Below are 19,775 nucleotides of genomic sequence, written 5' to 3'. Positions count from 1 at the left end.
CAACAATAATTATGATAGCACAATGACAAGCGTGTAGTTTTGCGAGATGCGATGTGATGCGATGTGCAGTAAACTGATCAGAAAGCATTGATGGAGGGTCGTGAACGCGATACGTCAGCGAGCTGTTTGGGATGACTCGGTAGCAGCTCTTGCGGGTAGCTATACGTATGCGAGTCGACTTCCATCTCGGTGTCTTCGAAGCAGTCTTCTGCAAGAGGTGGCTGCATCGCCCAAGGATATGCAGATTTAGAATCGTCTTTGCCGTCACGGTACTCGTATGTGCTTGACCGCCGGCGACCGCTTTGTGTTGAAACAGAGAAAGCATCAAAGACTTGAACTTGTTGATTGGCGAAAGTATCGGCGTCTGGTGTTGTTGGCATCCAGCTTGTTGCTGACGAAGATGTCGAGGAGCATGAGACGACGCTTTCTTTGGATGACCACTTCTTCGCCTGCAGCAGAGACAGCCGGCGGATGTCGAAGCGTGTCCGGCTCTTGCTCGGCGTCTGAGGTGATGAGGGCGGTTGTGAGCTGGACCCAGAGGAGACAGAGGAAGGACTGTCTGCAACGAGCTCTGGTGTCCGCAGTGGAGAAACTGATCGATTGCAGTCTTCAATTCGCGTAGGATAGCTGGGTCTCCTTGGTGTGGAGACATGCTGGTTCTCTTGTGGGATCGAGCCTCGATGTAGGCGCTTGTGCAGCGATCTGGGAGGTGATGATGCGCTGGAAGTCGCGCTCGAGGCCGTGCTCGTCGGGCTGAAGACCTCGTCACTCGAGCTCGAGCTGGCTTCAGGAGAAGTGGTGTCAACGTAGAGCTCGCCGGAACTTTGTAGCGCGCGCTCGACCTCGGCAGCCGTGGCGGGCACGCCTTGCCATGCTGGCGCAGTGAAGACGATTGGCATGGGCGCGACAGCTGCCTTGGCTGCCGTCGCGGCGATGACTGCCTTTGCAGCCTCGCGAGTAGCTTTGGTAGCAGTCTTGAGCTCCTCGCTTGTCATGGTCCAGTGGGGTATCGCCATTGCCGCTGCGCGCAGTTCGGTGATGTTAATGCGCTCTTCGGGATCGAGAGCAAAGATGCGCTTGAGGAGCTCATTGCAAGGCTTCGAGACTGGCAAGATAGACCGCAGGAAGTCTGGGTTCTTTGTGAAAGCGCGAAAAGTCTCGTCTGATGGGCAAGCTTGCTTCCAGGGATTGCGGCCGCAAGTCAGATTGACGAGAATGACACCTAGTGACCAGACATCGTTGCTTGGGGTCGAGTACGAGCTCAGGCGATGGTACAGGCCGCCTTGGCATTCTGCGGAGAGGGAAATGAGCAGTGAGCGGGAACAGCTTGCAAAGATGCTCACCAGGTGACATGTAGAACGTCGAGCCACAACCAAAGTCACCAGAAGTCTTCTCTGATGTCGCTAGGCCAAAGTCGGCCAGCAGGACTTGCTTGCCGTCATCGCAGCAGAGAATGTTCTCTGGCTTGAGATCGCGATGGTAGATTTGCTGAGAGTGGCAGTATTCGACAGCTTCGACGATCTGCAAGAAGACGTGACGAATGAGTTTGTCATCGCCGAGATATCTTGATTTTTCAGTAATCATGCCAAAGAGATCGCCGTCGGGGCAGTATGACAAGATGACATAGATGCACGAAGGCGTGTCAAGGATCTTGTGCAGGCTGACGATATTGGGATGCGCGGCAGCAAGACTGTGGAGAGCGAGCTCTCTGAGCTGAAACTTGCGCTGGCGAGTGTCAAGGCCGAGCTTGTTGAGGCACTTGACAGCGTAGAAGACGGGGCCATCGCCAGAGATGGAGGCTTGGATATCGCGAGCGAGATAGACGACGCCGTACGCGCCGACTCCGAGTACGGAGACGAACTCGAGACGATCGTCATCGATACGGTGGCCTATCAGGTTCTGAATGTGCGACGGGTGGGTAGTGTTGATCGTCATCGTGAATGTGCCTGTATGGGGGTAACATGTCAGATCTGATCGATGGAGACTCGAGACACCAAGCGCTGACCTAGTGATCAGTAGTAGAGCGCAGCGTTGTTGGAGTTGATGTTCGAGGTCGACAGCTAGCGAGCAGTAGTAGTGTGCAAGCCTGTCGAGTCGAGCTGCGTTGGACCGAGAAGGACGAGGGCGGTCTTATAAGATGTTGGGCTGTGTGACAAGGCAAGAGCGGGTCGCCAGCTGGGGATGTTTCACCAGATTTATGGAGCCAAAGGTTGGCTTGAGTTCACAACCTCGTCGACGAATGAAAGACGAAGCCGAGCTTGCTCGTGATAGAGCTCTGTTGAATTGGGTCGGAACCTTGGTGTGACGCAGGAGCTTGGCTGGATGCGTACGATTGATCTTGCCAGGTGCCTAGGTAGGGTGCATGAGGGCGAGTAATGCCATCCTTCTCTGTCGAGTCGGTCGGGAAAGGCAGTCAGGCACGCCCAGCAGAAGCGTTCTCGTCCGCAAAAGTATCAAGGTTGACGGAATGCCTTGTATTGCCAGATGGCACGCGCGGCCAGACCAATTCAGTCTGATGTCAGGGATGGCCGGTCTCGTTCAAAGACGCGTCCGAAATCGGAAGAGATGGCAGGGAAGCCCTTCAGTCCGCTGTCTGGGATGAAACGATGCCTATCTGCGTCCTCGTGACGCTTCCTACGATCGTGAGTAGGTTGCGAAGGCACGCTTCCGGAGTTCTTTTGGGCCTGAGCTCGCTGCTGTGATGTCCGCTTTGATTCGTCAACTACTTGTTGTGCCTGCGTAGTCCCGGATGTGCAGGTGATGATCGTCGAGTGCTCGTTATATCGTCAATCCCAGCCTGCTGGTACTGTGATGCGCAAGTCGTCGCGAGGCTCTGGTTCGTGCGATTCCTCCTCGTCCCTCCGGACAAGCCTTGCGCCCAGCACAAGATGGCGTTGCTGCTCGCGCATCGAATCGAAAGGCTGTACATCGCAGCGATCGGGATAGGAATCGCAAATTGCATAAGATTCTCGATGAACACGGGAGAGCAGTTTTAAACTGCCACCGATTAACGTTTGCAAGTCCCATCGCTCAAGCATCACTGGGCTCGCAGAGGCCATGCAGCAAGACACCGAAGGTACATCCAAAACCTTGCACTTCAACACGAGGGACTGCACGCATACTCAAACCGAACAAGTTCAGAGCGACAACAGAAACGACTGATTGACTGATTGAGCGACACTTGAACTGCCTGACTGGTAGGTCACATGTGTCAGGGCTGGCTGTTCAGTCGCGAGCTGTCGAGACAAGAACGAAAAGAACCCTTGCGTTCTTGGCTAGGCCTGTCTCCACGAATGAGAACAAACAATCGACAGCGCGGACGCATCAGCGATGTCCGCCAGTAATCGAGACGGAGATCGAGCGACTTCCGATTCACTTTACTGCGACTCGCGGCCTCCCTCGGCTTCATTAAGAATTAGGTTTTCGAGCGTTCGCCTCATAGATCTCGATGGAAAATCCGGGCCAATCGCCGCGGGGACGTCTTGTGATTCGGTGTGACCTATGACATCTAGCACGGCCAGCGCCCGTTCAGGACGATCCTGTAATGCTATCGCGCGCACACAATAGCGCAGAGACAACCCATGCTGCTCTCGGTCCCTGTCCGACTCCCCCGCGCTCGTGTAGACCCTGCCCTGGGGAAGACATGCTTGTTTGCCTTCTTCGACTACAGCTGTGCGGCGACAAGGTGGAAAGGTCATGTGCTCCACCCAGGCCGGAATGGTGAGTTCATGGGTAGTACTGTGCCTAGGCGCCCTCTGGTCCGAATACAAATTTGGCATGCAGACTGCATTGGCATGACAATAGCAATGGTCAGCGTTTGACTGTACTAGAGCGGATCTCTATGCAATCCCCAAATCAAGGACATCGGAAGCGATAGTTGGATCCGGGAGAGACCTTGATCCGTCTGCGCAATAGTGAAGCTGAGCGCTTCTCGACATTAGCCAGAGACTTCGGCTCAGTGCGTACAACAGCAGCATTACGGAAGTGTCGACTGACCCACGCCAAGCTTGATACCCTGAGCTGCTATGAGCTGAGCTCGCTCGCTTGCCATGTTCGCGTCCATCGTATAGAGCTCGAGCGATTCTCTGATCTTGAACGCCTTGAGCTGTTCCTTCAGATCACGACCAAAGTAGTCGTTCAGGCGTTTCGCTCGCAGTGTATCCACCTTTTCCGCTAGCATTGAGCATGCGCACATGACGGAAGTCACAGGCTCACCTTTGCATCTAGGTCTGCGGTCAGGCTCGGCTGTTGTCGTGCTGTCGGCTTGAAGCTGACAGTCTTCCAATCGACCTCAGCCTGAGGGTCCGGTTTTGTCTCCACCTTGCTGGACGAGTCAGACGCGCGTGAGGGTATACTCGGGCGATCTGCATTGTTGGTCTTTGTCATGGCAGTCGGCACAGACGACATGGCAGCAGCAGGCTTGAGGGCTGATGACAACGTGGCTGGCTTTGCCGGCGCGGGAACGGCTTGGCTCGAAGTCCTCGATGGATCGAGCGGAATATCCGGCTTGGCATCCTTGCGCTCTTCAGGTCTCGAGCCGCGACTGTACGCCGCCTTGTTCGGCTCTTCGGGCTGAGATGGTAAGCTAAGGTCAGCTCGAGGATTGCTCGGGCGTGGCGACTTTGCTCTTTGCACGCTGGGACTATGTCCCGATGACGAAGCGTGGTGAGAGCGAGGCGAGGGTGAGCGAGGTCTTCGTGCGATGTCTCGGGGAGGATCACCTCTCGAGCGTCTCGGCGGTGTCCTCGACCGAGCGCGATAAGTTGGCGATCTGGGACGATGAGGAGGTGATCTGGCGCGATAGCCTGGCGATCTTGCACGATAGGGCAGCGGAGATCTGGAACTCGGTCTGTAGCCTGGTGATCTAGATCTGCCTCGGTGAGGGGGTGACCTCGAGCGAGGTCTATATCGACCGGGCGGTGGTGAACGCGCTCTACCTCGATAGCCAGGCGGCGTTCTGGACCTCTCCCTGTACCGCGGCCGTGACTCGTAAGGTCTAGTGCGATCTCTGCTGTCTCTACCCGGTCCATCCCTCGGGACAGCAGGACTGGTACTCCTGCTCTGATTGCGGCGTGCGCCTTTCAGCATATCGTCCGACTTGATCTCGCCCGCTTCTGGCGTGGCTGACTGGTGTCGCCGGGCAGGATGTCCTCCGCCGAATGCTTTGGGTCGTTCGGGAGCACGTCGGTCATCGTGAGGTTGGCCAGAAGCAGGCTTGTTGCGTTCATCCTCTTTTGGGCGCGAAGAACCTGCAGGCGAGCGTGGCCGGGGTCTGTAGTCGCCCTTTGAGCTCATAGCCGTCTGACGGGACGATGCCACTCCTGCAGGCGCCTCGTACGACTCGGGCTAGGGCTGCTGGGGGTGAGCTCGTTGCAGGTCGACCGGGGCACAAGAGCACAAGATCAGGGGAGAGATCGACAATTTGTGTCGTCTGACTCGAAACAATTTGTTGGATGTTGCCGCAGCGAGCCAAGAAGTGGGCACTGAGAGCGGTCAAACGCTCCGCCTAGGCTGCCATAGCCTTGGTCGGTCTATCAAGATGGCCGAGCGTGTCGGACTACTCGATCTGCCCAACGAGGTACGCTCTGGTCTGTGAGCTCAAGTTGAGACTGACCGATGACTGGCTTGCAGCTGCTGCTCGACATCCATCTCCTCTCACTATCAGAATGTCTTCCTCTTGTGAACCGTCGTCTGGCGTCAGTGCTGCGCAGTTCGAACAGACACATCCTCTACTACTTGTATGACCGCGCAACGCCGCCCGAACCGAAGGCGATCAAGGCAAATCAGCGAGCGAGAGATGCCATCGCTTTCATCAACATGACCAATACCTACACGCACAATGCCGTGCTACGTTATGGCATCTGTACGCTAGACATCTACAAGGCTTTCGAGGTCTATTACGTCGAAAGATTCAACCGTTACTGGCTGTCTGCCGACTTCGGTCAGCCCAGACGGGACAGTGACAGAACCGTGCCTCGGCCGCCAAGGATTGAGATCAATCTCCCCAAGCGCTTGTTCAGGCATCTCACGCTCGAGCCAACATCAAAGACGCGCTCTAAAGCGGCTCACAAGCTGAGATCACTAGACGAACCCGACTTGGCACTGATCGAGTACCTACTCTCGAACAAGATCTTTCCGGCAGATCCCAACATCAACGATGGCTATGCGCTCTGCCGGGCTGTACACAGCGAACACAGACCGCTCATCAGGCTCCTGCTCAGATACGGTGCCTTGCCCTCGCTCAAAGACAACCTGGCCATCACACTTTGCATCAAGAGCTCGATGGATCTCAGCGTGCTCAAGATGCTCTTTGAAAGAACGGGAGAGGACAGGGGTGATCAGAGTCTGCCGAGACCTTTGCCCGATCGCGTCAAGGCGACCCCGGAAATGCTCGAGATTGCCGCCAAGTTGTCAAAATGGGAGATTGCTGCCTATTTGCGCGCAAAGGGTGCAGTACCGACGATGAAGACGATCGTGATGATCCAGCGAGCGCAGGACGCTCAGAGAGGACCGACTGCAGATTCAGACTCGGATTAGAGAGAGAGACCTTCAGACATTCTAGACTGCTTGCAAACTAGTGCCTACCTAGCATCGACTGCAACCCGGGGCGCACGCATCTTGTATTGCATGTACTACAACAGCAAGACCAATACTGTACATACAAGTGTGAGCATTGCTGCTTTTTTGACAGATCGTGTGGTCTTGACGGCGTTCGAGGTCGCCATGCTGCCAGAGGTGCTGCCGGGCACACCAGCAGATGATGTCGTATTGCCCACTGTGGGGCTCTGAGTGACAGTGTAATAAGTCGATGGCGTGGTGTAGACTATCCTGTCGAGATCAAAGAATGTGCCCGAGCCCAGATTGGTGAACACGAGCGTGTGTTGCGAAGCGTTCAAGCCGGCCGCAAAGAACTTGAGCCGGTTGATCCTCAGAAAGGGATTGTAAGCGTCATACTGTCCCATATCTCCGCCATCTAGCGTGACGCCATACAGGCCGTGATCGTCCACGACGTCTCCGAAAGCATAGACCGTCGAGCCGTTGAAGCGCGCCGTCACGCTTGCACCTTGGCCAGAAGTGAAGGTAGACGTATTGCCCGAAAAGCGAGTGTCGCTATTGCTCGACCAACTGCCCGAGTAAGTCAACAGGGCAGAATCATCTTCTATTGTGGTATTGGTGAGTGTCGATCCCTGTGCTCCTGCAATGGCGGAGAAAGTGAGACCGTCTATGACGAGTGATGTGCCTGTATTGTTGATCTGACTGGAAGTGATGATCTGAACGCTCTCGCTCGAGCCGAGGGGAGCGGATACGATGCTGGCAGAAGCAGCCGTGTCATTGCCGTCTGTCGTGTCGCCTCTGCTCGTCAGGCTGTAGCTGCCCTGACCCGGTCCACTGACAGTATACAACGAGCCCGCGCTCCCTGTGTAGTTGAAGACGGCATAGTCACCCGGCGTGGAAGAGGCATGGTAGGTGCCATCGATCAAGTCGGTCAAGGCTAGTCCGTTGAGGGTCTCGTTGGCAAACGGAAAGCCGCGTGCTGATGTATCTGGCACAGTCCAGTTGCCCGAATAGGTGAATGCAAAAGAATTGTCGTCAAACGTCACCTGGACTTGCATTCCGCCAGCAGGGCTTTCAGAGGCAAAGCTTGGCGCGTCACGAGAAAGGACAACTCAGCGCGCGATCCCGCCGCTCAAATAGACAGCTCGACGCAACAGCTTGCAATGGCACCTCTCGAAGCTTCGTACATGATCGCACGACCGCTCCTTACAACGTTCGCGAGACGGTCGCGGCAGATTGGCCGGAAGCCTTTGCGCGCTTGGAGAGCTTGGCGATAGACTTGTTGCCACGCTTCGAGCCGCCCCAGTGCTTTCGGGTCTCCTCATACTTGTCGAGGTAGTTGGCCTTTGCAGCCTGGACGAGCTTGCTGAGCTCGGAGGAATCTTCGCTCTTGACGTCAGAGATGGCGAGGACGGCGCTGGTCTTGCGGTGAACGACCTGTCCCAGGCGCGCCTTGTTCTTCACGATGACATACGGGATGCCCATCTTGCGGCATAGCGCAGGCACGAAGACGACGAGCTCGATGCTGTCGCGGCGCTCCTGTTCAGCTACAAACAAGCTGAGAAAAGAGGTGGGCGCCTACGGATCAACATCGTTGGCGATGATGACGAGCTGAGCCTTCTTGGCTTCGATGAGGGCGACGGTGTGGTTGAGACCAGACTTGACGAAGATGGGCTTCTTGCCGTCGGCGGTATCCTTCTTCTTGCCAGACTCGACGTCGGCAGCAATCGCACCGAGACGGGCCTTCTTCTCCTGCTTTGTCTCTGGGCGGTACTTGTTCAGCAGACGGAAGAGCTGCGTCGCCGTGTTCTTGTCCAGCGTGTTCTCAAACTGGGCAATGGCGGGTGGGATCTTGAGGCGCTGGGAGAGAATGACGCGCTGGCGTTGGAGACGGACATACTCGGGCCATTTGACAAAGCGGGTCAGATCACGCTTGGGCTGGATGTCCTGGCCTGTGAGTCCGACATCCGTATCAGCATTCGAGGCGAAGCTTGGAGAGGCTCCAACTCGCCTATGCCGAAGTTGCGAGGGCGCTTTTCGAGGAGCTTGTTCGTCGCGCTGGGGGCATTCTTGGTCTGTGGCTTGCCGGCAGCCGGGTTGGCAGCGGGCTTCTTACCGGGTCCTTGCTTCTTGGCGGGCTACAGTCGAGTCAGGCAAGACCAGGCCAGCGGATCGTGTCATTGAGAGAGCAAACGGAGCGTGCGCCATTCGCAGGCAGAAGAAAAAGCAAAGCAGCATAGTCAGCATCTGTGAGTCCCTTTCAAGGAAGACTGCACGACGGACGAGCGATACACTGCTCGGACGGGGCGGGATCGTCTGAGCTTGCGCAAAGAACCGACGCCCATCGTCCGAGAGGTACGCCGAAAGGGGAAAATGCTCTTTGCCGTCTCCCACAGATGGCATTGCACGCAGTCTCGTTCGCCCCAGTGAACCTGACTCTCTGCCTTCCGGCTGTGCATGCTCAGACTCGCCGGCAAAGAGAGAGATCTCTCTCTCCCTGTTGAGTCGTCGTCCGGGCAGCACGCCTCGCGACAGAGAGTCAAGGAACCTCTATGGACCTTCATCTCCTCGTTCGTTGCAACACACGGCTCGAGCTAGAGCTCGCCTCGTAGTCTTTCCATGGCTCTGCTCGACGACCTGCAAAGAGATCGACGAGGGTCTGCGCAAGGGCGACGAACTGGATCGGGTGCCAATCCTAGTTGGGTCGCATGGTCGTGCAGAGCGCAGTCGGCAGCCAGGTCATGTTTGAAGGAGACCTACCATGTTGATGAGTGAAGGCTGACAGTTGACTCGTCGGTGCCGATGTCTCGAGGCTGAGGTAAATCTTTTCACCGAAAACAACTCGTCGCAATTTCATAGGGCGATGCATCGTTGGGCGAATCGCGTGGGCAGCAGCTCCTCAACTCCAACCTCCAGTCTTTTGAGCAAGGTCAGACACGTATCGGTCTGCGCTGCTGGATCAGCGCTGACCAGCATACTACAGCAGATGGCCAGCCGTTCGGGGCTAGCAGCCTTGGCCCGATCGAGCAGCAGGGTGCCGCAACGGGCGATAGCTGCCCAACCTAACTTGGCCAGCCTGTCTGGCCTCTCGTCCGCTTCTACGAGCACGCATCAACACTCTGCGAGTATACACTCCTCTTCGCAACGCTCCCTACCATCCAAGCTGCTCGCAAGACCGACAGCGAGCTCTGCGGTCCTCGTTCCTGGCGCTGCGGCTCTCAAGCGACAGTATGCCAGCGAGGCCAGCTCGGGAGGTCATGAGATGACGGTCAGAGAGGCACTCAATCAGGCTATGGAGGAAGAGATGACGGCGGACGATCGTGTCTTCATCATGGGAGAGGAGGTTGCCCAGTACAACGGCGCTTACAAGGCAAGCATCCATTGCAGAGTCGGGTTCATGCCAGCTAACCTGTAGACGATCTGTACGCAGATTACAAAGGGACTGCTAGACAAGTTTGGCGAGAAGCGCGTCATCGATACTCCCATCACAGGCAAGCTCCTTTCCTGACCACGCCCGAATGTATCGAGCTCATCGTGACGATGTACAGAGTCCGGCTTTGCAGGCCTGGCAGTCGGTGCCGCGCTCGCAGGTCTCCGACCGGTTTGCGAGTTCATGACCTGGAACTTCGCCATGCAAGCTATCGACCAGATCGTCAATTCAGGCGGCAAGACCTACTACATGTCAGGCGGATCCACACCTTGCCCCGTCACTTTCAGAGGACCCAACGGTGCTGCTGCCGGTGTAGGCGCCCAACATTCTCAGGATTACGCTTCCTGGTACGGCCAAGTGCCGGGATTGAAAGTCGTGAGCCCGTGGTCCGCAGAGGACTGCAAGGGATTGCTCAAAGCTTGCATTCGTGACCCTAATCCCTGCGTGTGCGTAGATCTCTCGCTGGGCTTTTTGTCCTCAGACTGACCCCTTCGCGATCTAGCTTTCTGGAGAATGAGATCCTGTACGGTCAATCTTTCCCAGTGTCAGAGGCAGCAACAAAGGACGACTTTATCTTGCCGATCGGCAAAGCAAAGATCGAACGCGAAGGCAAAGACATCACCGTCGTTGCGCATAGCAAGATGGTAGGACACTCGCTCGAAGCAGCGGAGATCCTCAAGAAGGAAGAGAACGTCGATGTTGAAGTCATCAACCTGCGTAGTATCAGACCGCTCGACATGGACACCGTCATCGAGAGCGTCAAGAAGACCAACAGACTGGCTGTCGTCGAAGGAGGCTTCCCTATGTTCGGTGTCGGCTCAGAAGTCGTCGCTGCCTTGTGCGAGAGCGATGCCTTCTTCGCGCTCGATGCTCAACCCGAACGCATCACAGGAGCAGACATTCCTACGCCGGTCAGTACAGCTTGTCTACAAGCGGGGGTATAACTGATCACGAAAATTATCGCAGTATGCTGCCAATCTAGAAGCCTATGCATTCCCAGACACAGAGTTGATCGTCAAGGTGCTCAAGCGATCGCTCTACAGGACTTAGTGCTATCTGCTTCCTGCGCTCTTGTTGTGGACCTTGCAATCCTGGTGTCGCGCGCAGAAAAAACCTTTTATATGGGCTTCATTGATAACGAGCAAAAAAATAACAACACAAATGGGGGACTGGTAAGCGCACAGAGGTAGGGTGGGTATTGGGTCTAGTCTGCATCCGAGGCAGGCGGCGACAGCAAGCGATCTGTCAATGCTCTTCGTCTACGTGGCTTGACTTCGATCTCAAGGTCTCCGTCGCCTTCTTCATCTTCTTCGCTATGCCGATGTTGTATGCTTTCCCTTTGATTGCGTTCGTCCACAGGTGACAGGCTGGGTACAACTGAGGGATGATCCGTCGTCGGTCCAACCGTCTTTACAGGCATCCGAGGTGACATGCGAGGGGATTCGTCTTCGGTCGAGGACAGGGAAAGGCGCGGCGTCGCGAGCACTGTATTACTGTCCGGTCGGGCCGCTGTTGTCCAAGTCTGAGTAGCGTCATTTCCATAGGGCACACCGAGCTGATCGAAACGATCAAATGCTGGCAAGAATTCAGTCTTTTGCGCATCGAGCGTCGCAACAGGACCGGACTTGATATCCGTTGCAAGCGCCTCATCGTCTTCATCATCGTCACTTTCATCGCCGATATCGGCATCGTTCATGAGATCGCCGTCAGACTCGTCAGCATCTGACAGGCTACTTTCGGATGAGCCGCCCCGTACAGGCTCGACTGCAAGATTGGTGATCGGTGCGCGCACTCCTTGGCGGCCGTGTACGAGCTCAGCAGGATCATTGCTGGCACTTGAGCCGTCTGAGATGATCGAGCCGCGCTGGTGGGCAAGGGGCGAAGCAGACAAGGGTATCGCTTCGTCATCTGATTCGCCATCAGTCGCCGCGGAAGCGCCCAATGGCAGATCCGGCGTATTTGTACCTCGTTGTGGTGTCTTGCTGCCGCTGCGCAATCTACCAAGAATACGGGCAAATCCATTGACGCGCTTTGACGACTCGGCATCGCTCTGTCGTGCGGAATTAGCACACTACTGCTTATATACGCGTTGCTTACGTCTTGATGCGCAGGGCTCAGATCAGGATGCCAGGACGGTTGCCTGCTGGGAGAGGGAGCAGTTCGCGCATGCTCTTGTCGAGGGTGAAGTAACTCGTGCTCCACGACCGTTTGCGGAGCGGAACTCCCACTGACGGACACCGGCCGGCGTGCATTGGGCGAGATCGCAGATCCCGCGCCAGAGCTATTGGAATACGTACGAGCCATGGGCGGCATATGTGCGCTGACTGGACGGGACGCGAGCTCGCCTTGCGAATTGCGGTGTCCGACCAGCCTGTTCTTGATCGACCAGCGACGAGAGCTGCCGACGCTTTCCGGACTCTTCATGCCGTCCGGCAACGATACGAGATCGTCATTTGACAGCGCAGGTAGCCCATGTGGTCCACTTTTGGAAATTTGCCGTGACGGCGCGCGGCTCTGCGAGGGCTCAGAGAAGGTATCGATCGCACTGGCGCTGCTCTGTGATTGAGTCCTAATACGCGTGGTAGGAATCTGATTTCGGTTGGAAAGGCCAAAGCCAGCTTGCAGTCGATCCATTGCCTTTTTGAGCGAGTCCTTGAGGTTGAGCGAGGTTGGATTGAACTTTCGACTGTGAAAAGCTCGATCGGCAGTCGCTTGCTGGACTTCCTCCTTTGTGACTTTGACGGCCTGCTGGTGAGTAGGGTCAGTGTCTGCAAGCCATTCGCCAGAATCCGGAAGATTGCGAAGCACCCAAGGGTGCGTCTTGACCTCGTCTAGACTGATGCGCTTAGTCGGATCCTTCTCGAGTAATCGGCTGAGCAGATCTACAGCCTCACGCCCCTCCTGCAACTCGTCGTGTACGTGAGCTGGCAGATGGGACTCGGCGACGATACCGCTGCCTGTCAGACGACGATCGGAGCCCATGTGAGCCGGGATAGGCACCTTGTCGCGAGGAATGGCATTGTAAAGCTCGTACTCGGTATTGGCGGTGAAAGGCGTTGTACCGAACAGGAGACAGTACAAGGTGACGCCGAGGGCCCAGACATCGATGCCCTTGCCAATGGGCGGTCGTTGTCGAGCAGTGTGAGGCTGAGAAGCGACAGGATGGGAGACCAGGGTGATTGTGCGAGTCGAGACTGGCCGTCCCATCTGTCCCAACCGCTCTCTCGCGCCAGCAAGATCATGCATCAGATCAGACGTTTCGGGCATGTCATAGTCAGTTTGCCCTTCTCCTCGTTCAAAGGGAGTAGCAACGGGCGTCACTTCGACAGGGAAACATAATTCGGGCGCAAAAAAGGCAGGACTGCCTTTCGTCTTGCGCAGAGCTTTGTCGTCGCCAGTCTCGTCGGCATCATTGCCCTCACCACTTCGATGCGTGCGTGTGAGTGCTTCTGATAGATGGGAAACGCCAAAGTCTGATATCTTGACCAAATCGCGCTCGCGAGTTGCCCAGAGCAGGTTGGCAGGCTTGATGTCACGATGAATGATGCCGTTGTGATGTACTGCTGCAACGTCAACTCGACCAATTGCGATGCTTGGTCCACGTACGATACTCGAGGCCCAGGACGACATCTCGAAAGATTTTACGCGACTCGTCGACGGTCATCTTTGGCGCCTTTGTGACCGGATCCTGCCAGTCGATTTGACCGCCGCTGCAGAATTCTAGCACCATGAAGATCTGTTTGCTGTTTGCATCATCAATGACCTCTTTTAGCTTGACGATGTGCTTGTGGCCCAGCCGTTTCATAATCGCAATTTCTTGCCGAACAGTGTCGTCTTCTGCAATAGCCGGATTAGATCGATTGCCGGACGTTGTCGCACGCGAGCCGGACTCTAATGCAGCGTTGATCGCATTGACATCAAGACCAGTGGATGTGCTGCGAGCTGCGGCGCGTGCCATTCTTGCCTGCTTGAGAGACCGCTTGCGTCTGTCTTCACGATAGACTGATTTGATCGCCTGTAACACGAATATTAGCCAGAAGGCATGGTCAGCAAGGTCGACCTACGCAGAGCTCTCCTTGCCCCTCGCCACTGTCGGGCAAGCCTAGCGTGTCCTCGCAAAGCCAGACGCGGCCGTGCACGCCGCGACCGATCATGTGTAATCGTACGTATCTGCTCGCAACTCAGCATACCGCTGAGTTCATTGATAGTATACTCACTGATTGACCATGCGTCTGCCAAGCGCATCCTTGCCCGACTTGACCTTGTTGGTCTCTGTAACGGGCTCGACTTGGCTGTCAAAGTCTGAGCGATCGGTCTGCTTGCCTTTGATGTGCTTGAAGCGACCGGATCCGCCGCTAGTCTCGCGTGACACGCTGGCGCTAGCTGAGACGATGCCAGGCGATGGCATCGCATCTTCATAGCTATAGTGACTGAATTGGGGAAATGCCCTGGGTGAGGCAGGCGTCGCGAAGCCAGATTGGCTGAGCCGAGGCGAGCGTTGAGGTGCTGTCTCGAGTGTTGGCTTGACGGGACGCGATATGACGACGAAGCCAGAATTCTCAGGCTTGTTCGCCCGATAGGTCGAAACTGACGCAGCAGAGCCCGAAGCAGGCAAGGTCTCATTGAGAATGGATCTTCGACGTTCTCCTGGCATGCTCTGCGGTGACAGTGGCCGCTCAAGGCCCGAGCTTGCAGGGTTGAGGAAATCGACCAAGGAGGCGGAAGCTAAGCTTCGCGTCATGCCGCCCGCGAGGCTGACAGGCGTTGCGTCGTGATCTCCAGAGCTTTTCTGTCGCTGGTGGCCTGATCGCGCATATTGCGTGGACGCTAGCGGCGTCACGGGCGAATCACTTGGCCTGAGATGGGAGCGATTGGCTACCAACAAACTGGGAGACGACTGCGTTCGCTCGCGGGAGGAGTTCTGCAGATTGAGCATCCGTGGGCGTTGTTTCCGTGAGCTCCGTCTCTCGAGACCGGCAGCACCAGGCTGCACGACATCAAGGCCAGACGCGTCGTAGCCGCTCGAAGACGACTCAGTGTACATTGAGACCATGTCGGACTCTGCGGAGTCGATGGAATGTGCTAGCGAGACCGGGCTCAGCAGCTGACTGTCCTCATATGGCGAAGCCTGGTGGGAGCCGGGCTGCGAATCGGTGTTAAGCGCCACAGGCGATTTGGGGCCGACGCCGCGATTAGCTCGCTTGCCAGTCGGCGAAGGTGACGAGCGCTGTAATGCGTTTGGTAATGCAGTCATGCTGAGCGGCATTACAAGCGACATGCCGACATCCAGGGAAGGCGGCAGCGCGTCGCTGTCAGCAACGTCGTTGCAAAGGCGCGCTACGTGTCTCCTCTCGCTCGTCTATGCTTCTCTGCCGCACATCATATGTCCTAGCTGACGCTATTGGCTGTATCGAGCTGTCTCTCTCTCTCGCGGGGTGATCTCTCAATCGAGCGTGTGCTGAAAGCCGAAGTCGAGACGAGGTCGATGCGTTGCGGCGTACGAGCTTGACGATCCCTTGGCAGCGTCCAGAACGCGGTCTGTGCTATCTCGGCTGCTGAGCGGCAGCGATTGCGCACGACACTTGGTTCCGAAAGGTTGACTTGTCCTCGGTGGAGGCCAGTCGTTGACGTAGGCTGGCTGACTGCGCGCCAAAGCAAAGGTTTCGCCTTTGATAGGGCGGGGCTGTCGCCGGTCAAAGAGTGTGATATACAGTCTGTGACCCTAATGCCACACCGCCAGAATGTTCTGTGCTCGGAGATGTCGCTCTGAAGAGAGTGCGCCTTACACCACCGGACTTTCTCGACTATGATCGCCCACTCTGGGCTCCCTGACTTGTTCTTTGCTCTGATCTGTGCTCTTGTCGATCTTGCTTACTTTCCCATTGCGCAGTACCGCTTCCTTGCCTGGTCTCACGAGCGAGTGGGTCGTGCAACGGCGATGGGCGCTGTCGATGCGCGTCACTTGTAAAACCTTCGCGGCACGCTTCCCGGAATGAGATCCAAGTCGTCCGACCTCTTTTTGATGACCTAGTTCAATAGATTGGATACGGTCAAGTCCGCCTCCAGTGTGGCCAGGTGCAAGAGATTGCGGCGGCGGCACTCATTCAATCATTCAATACCCCTCTGGTTGCGAGATTCGCGAACCCTCTAATTGATCTTCCACATCTGCAGAGACGCCTTCTTTCGGGCTGGGGAGAACATTGTCGAACACCTCGCCGTCCGGATATCATGCATCACGGCCGCTAAGAGGGCACTAGAATCTGCACCATCGAAGCTGCGCAACGGCGTGGCTTTTAATCAAATCGGAAAGGTCTCTCAGATTTGTTGGGTTATTCCACGAGAGGAATCGATGAAGACGCCGTCCCGAAATCACGCGAGCGCGAAGTTCACTGTTTTTGTTATTCGGCCGGCGTCATCGCGCGGAGCGGGCTCTAATCAGTGTTGACATTGAGGTTCGAGGCGGCTCAGGCTGCTTCTGTCTTCAGCACGACTTGACTGTCTGTGCGAAGCAGACTCGACCCGGTCTCAATCGCCATTCTTCGAAATCATGGACGCAAAGACACAGCGAGAAGCTGCTCGGGCGAAGTCGCTTGCCAAGAGGCCTTCTCATCCTGCACAGCATGCAGGCGCAGCTGCTGTCAAAGTGCGCGCGCGCCCAACGCGAGCAGAGGCGCCCGCCCGTCGACATGCTGCGAAGCTCGTCGAGGATGACGTGGACGTGACGGCGGATACCGTGATGACAGAGTCTATCTGTCAATTGCAAGAGCAGAAGAAGCTCGTTGGCGAACTGCCCATGCCCATGAGGCCAGCGACTGCTCGCGAAGTGCCTTTCAGCGAGCTCAAGACGGTCATGCAAACGAGCACGGCTTACAAGTCCAAGCGTAAGCGCTGACATTGTCCTGCGCCGTGCCAGAGTTGACGCGCTGAGCAGATATCTCTGGCGAATTCGAGATCTTGCCGGTGCTCAAGACCGTCATTGCTCTCGACGATGACATCTTTGCTACCTGCAGAAAGCAGCAGATCGATGAAGAGGATAGTGACTGGGTTCAAGTGGAAGCCAACATGCTGGAGAGCAAAGCTGCAGAACGTGCTCGCTCGTATGCCCAAGTCGTTGCGGTGGCTTGATGCGGAGAATGTTGTGTGTGCATTTGGCCTGTCGTTGTGACTACACTCTATCTGGAAGCCCAATACATCTTCACTTGTCGACCTTGCGCCAGACATAGTGTCCTACGCCCCATTCTTCACCTTGATTGAGACCGAAGAACTCTGCACAGGCGAGGAAGAACAGCCTGAATCGGTAAAAAGTGACTGCTGCCTCCTTCTCGCGCTTCTCGCTCGCTTTGCCATCGAGCATCCTTCCTTGACCGCCCAGCCAGCGTGCGCGTCCGCTGTCCTGCTTGACGAGCCATGCTTCGAGCGTCTTTGCATAATGCGTGCCGTTAATCCACCAGGATCGTTGGAGTGTCAGGTCTTTCTGGAAGTAGGCGAACAGATCGAGCGAGGGCATGGTGCCTCCGGAGAAGAATGTCTGGGCCATCCAGCCATCGCCCTCTTCGAAATCGTAAGGCTGGCTCTTGTGGCAAAAGATGTGGGCGAAAAAGAGTGAGCCGTCTGAGCCGTTTGCCTCTCCGTTTGGCTTGAGCCAGCGAGAGACCTTTTCGAACAGGAATTCGTAGTTCTCTGCAAATCCTCGGCACAGCTTAGCAGCGTTGACTGAGCACCAATTTGAGACTCACTCATGTGTTCCAGCATCTCGATCGACAGCACACGGTCAAAGGACTTCATGCCGCCAAAATCAAACACCTTGACGTCGCCAGTGTGAACCTCGAGATTGGTGAGACCGCGCTCTTTGGCCATGGCATCGATATGTAGCTTTTGCGTTGACGAATTTGAGAGTGCGGATACGCGTGCATTTGGGTATCTCTGTCACTCTCGTACTGAGCACATATCAGGTCGTAAGGGCGCTCGCGAGCTCACCTTGGCGAGATAGAGGCAGAGACTGCCCCAGCCGCAACCCAGATCGAGGATATCCATGCCATCCTCAAGCTTGGCTTTGAGGCAGTACTGCTCAAGCATGGCCACCTCTGCTTCTTCCAACGTTTCTTTGCCCGTCTCGTAGTAGCAGCAAGAGTACTTCATGTTGGGACCCAGACAAGATCGGATGAATTCCGTCGAGACCTGCTCGGCACCATGAGCTCTGCTTGTGGAGTGGGCAAGGCGGACGCACCTCGTAATGCTGCTCATTGGCTTTCGATTGCTCGATCGCTATCGGTCTCGAGCGCAGACTCTCTACGAATGCCATCTTGGCCTCATGATTGGCCTGGATCGTTCCTCGTTCGATTTCTTTGATCCGTTGACGAGACAGCGTGCGCACTGCCGGCCGAAGTATGAAGTCCGGTATGAGACCGGCATCGATGCTCGAGTACGCTATCTGCGTTGCTCGCCCTACAATATCGTTCATCTTATCTGTCAGCGACTTGCAATCCGGCTCGGTGCAGCTGTCGTCACGATCGGCTTCGGCTTCTCCGCATGCCCCGTTCTGGGCGTCGCCAGGTTTCTTGCCAGACTCTCGAAGTATAGACTGCTCATGATGACCGCTTGCTCGAAGCAGGCAAGAAGCCGGGCAGTGCAAATATTTCCCACAGAGCTTCGATGGGCGCGCAGAAGCCGCGGCGAGTGCGTTCATTGTGGGCGAGGAAGTTGCCCCTGATGACGCCCGTTACTGCACCCATGCTCACATCGACGAGGGGACCGCCAGATGAGCCCGAGCTAGGTACGGCATCAATGGCCATCGTAGCTAGCGTGTCGTATGTTCCCGGCTGGACTTCCAAGTTCTCCGGACTGCGGTACGATGTCACGCGACAGTCTAGCCAGTGAGGTTGGTTCTGCGTTGTGACGAGTGAATGGGCGCGTTGCTCTGCCAGTACAGGAGGCGGGAAAGGCGAAACGGGTAGAGAGGGTAGGCTGTCCAATCTGGCGAGCGCTTGTGATCCGCCGGGTCGGATGAGCATGATATCCGCATCGAGTACCGCGCCTGTGATTTCGCCGATGGGCAAGAGATCGCCGTGAGCAGTCAGTACGAAGCCAGCGGCCGGTCCGCTAGCTTGCTGATGCGCTCGGGGTCCTCTTCGAGCCACATCGCCGACGATGGTCTCTTGGAGTGGGTGGGCGCAAGTGACGATATATCTGCGTTCTTTGCCTTGGATGACGAAGCCAGAGCAGACAATGACGTGAGGTTTCGGGTGGAGTTCGACCCAGGCAATCATGACGACACCCGTATCCTCCGTTTCGAGGGTTTTGACTTGCTGGCCGCTCAGGACAGCAGACGCGTGAAGTGCCACGCGAGACCAAGAAGGGAGTTCTTTGGAGCCGAAGCATCGAACGCGTTTGCTAGCAGCCGGCGCAGAATCATTGGGCAGCTCGTCGTCCAACTGGACGTTCGATCGAGCGTACATCTCCTGGCAGAGGACAGAGAGGTGCGTTGCTTCAGGTGGCGACGACCTGAGCGCGTTGATGAACAGATCGTCAATGGGCTCGAAAAGGTCTTGTTCAAAGGGCAGCTTCTTCGGATCTGCGCCATCGAAGATAGACTTGGTGGGCGCTTTGGGAGCAGGATAGAACTTGACGGGGATGTCGAGATCTCTGCTCGCTATCGCCAGCTTTCGGTGCTGCTGCAGGCTGGCAGCGCAGCGTGTCATCGCGATCGATCTGCATGTCAAGCTTGCTCTGCTCAGGGCGGTCCATCTGAGGGGCGCAGAAGCTGTAAGGGAAGCTGCCATAGCTTGCCTTG

At 56.3% G+C, this 19,775-nt stretch overlaps 6 protein-coding genes across 6 annotated transcripts; 2 read left to right on the top strand and 4 right to left on the bottom strand.

Annotated features, from left to right (window-relative positions):
- Positions 1-77: 77 nt before the first annotated feature.
- L969DRAFT_92073 (uncharacterized protein) lies at positions 78-5,295 on the bottom strand (the record flags this gene model as incomplete). The annotated part of the gene is made up of 10 exons (XM_014715745.1): positions 78-1,291; positions 1,344-1,860; positions 1,913-1,946; positions 2,006-2,099; positions 2,331-2,349; positions 2,547-2,735; positions 2,808-2,921; positions 3,627-3,784; positions 3,997-4,165; positions 4,216-5,295. 10 exons carry the CDS (start codon positions 5,293-5,295, stop codon positions 78-80), a joined length of 3,588 nt encoding a protein of 1,195 aa, XP_014571231.1.
- Positions 5,296-5,417: 122 nt separating this feature from the next.
- On the top strand, positions 5,418-6,585 carry L969DRAFT_164292 (uncharacterized protein). The gene is made up of 2 exons (XM_014715744.1): positions 5,418-5,578; positions 5,632-6,585. The coding sequence occupies exons 1-2, from the start codon at positions 5,540-5,542 to the stop codon at positions 6,535-6,537; spliced, it is 945 nt and encodes a 314-aa protein (XP_014571230.1). The 5' UTR covers positions 5,418-5,539; the 3' UTR covers positions 6,538-6,585.
- A 47-nt stretch (positions 6,586-6,632) lies between these two features.
- L969DRAFT_92071 (uncharacterized protein) lies at positions 6,633-9,318 on the bottom strand (the record flags this gene model as incomplete). The annotated part of the gene is made up of 8 exons (XM_014715743.1): positions 6,633-7,641; positions 7,766-8,080; positions 8,138-8,507; positions 8,567-8,666; positions 8,716-8,802; positions 8,827-9,080; positions 9,142-9,250; positions 9,316-9,318. The coding sequence occupies 8 exons, from the start codon at positions 9,316-9,318 to the stop codon at positions 6,633-6,635; spliced, it is 2,247 nt and encodes a 748-aa protein (XP_014571229.1).
- On the top strand, positions 9,064-11,035 carry L969DRAFT_607778 (uncharacterized protein; the record flags this gene model as incomplete). The annotated part of the gene is made up of 6 exons (XM_014715742.1): positions 9,064-9,484; positions 9,539-9,925; positions 9,986-10,046; positions 10,104-10,431; positions 10,488-10,896; positions 10,952-11,035. Exons 1-6 carry the CDS (start codon positions 9,419-9,421, stop codon positions 11,033-11,035), a joined length of 1,335 nt encoding a protein of 444 aa, XP_014571228.1. The 5' UTR covers positions 9,064-9,418.
- Positions 11,036-11,037: 2 nt separating this feature from the next.
- On the bottom strand, positions 11,038-15,868 carry L969DRAFT_92069 (uncharacterized protein; the record flags this gene model as incomplete). Its single annotated transcript, XM_014715741.1, has 8 exons — positions 11,038-11,189; positions 11,249-12,035; positions 12,083-13,545; positions 13,592-14,000; positions 14,050-14,155; positions 14,203-15,344; positions 15,383-15,668; positions 15,861-15,868. 8 exons carry the CDS (start codon positions 15,866-15,868, stop codon positions 11,038-11,040), a joined length of 4,353 nt encoding a protein of 1,450 aa, XP_014571227.1.
- Positions 15,869-17,180: 1,312 nt separating this feature from the next.
- L969DRAFT_92068 (uncharacterized protein) lies at positions 17,181-19,683 on the bottom strand (the record flags this gene model as incomplete). Its single annotated transcript, XM_014715740.1, has 5 exons — positions 17,181-17,665; positions 17,722-17,908; positions 17,963-18,163; positions 18,213-18,582; positions 18,629-19,683. 5 exons carry the CDS (start codon positions 19,681-19,683, stop codon positions 17,181-17,183), a joined length of 2,298 nt encoding a protein of 765 aa, XP_014571226.1.
- Positions 19,684-19,775: the final 92 nt, after the last annotated feature.

The sequence above is a fragment of the Mixia osmundae genome (genome assembly GCF_000708205.1).
Source record: "Mixia osmundae IAM 14324 unplaced genomic scaffold scaffold_1, whole genome shotgun sequence".
Classification (NCBI taxonomy): Eukaryota; Fungi; Basidiomycota; class Mixiomycetes; order Mixiales; family Mixiaceae; genus Mixia; species Mixia osmundae.
Note: the sequence above shows the minus strand (reverse complement) of the source record. Positions and strands in the feature narration are given on the sequence as shown.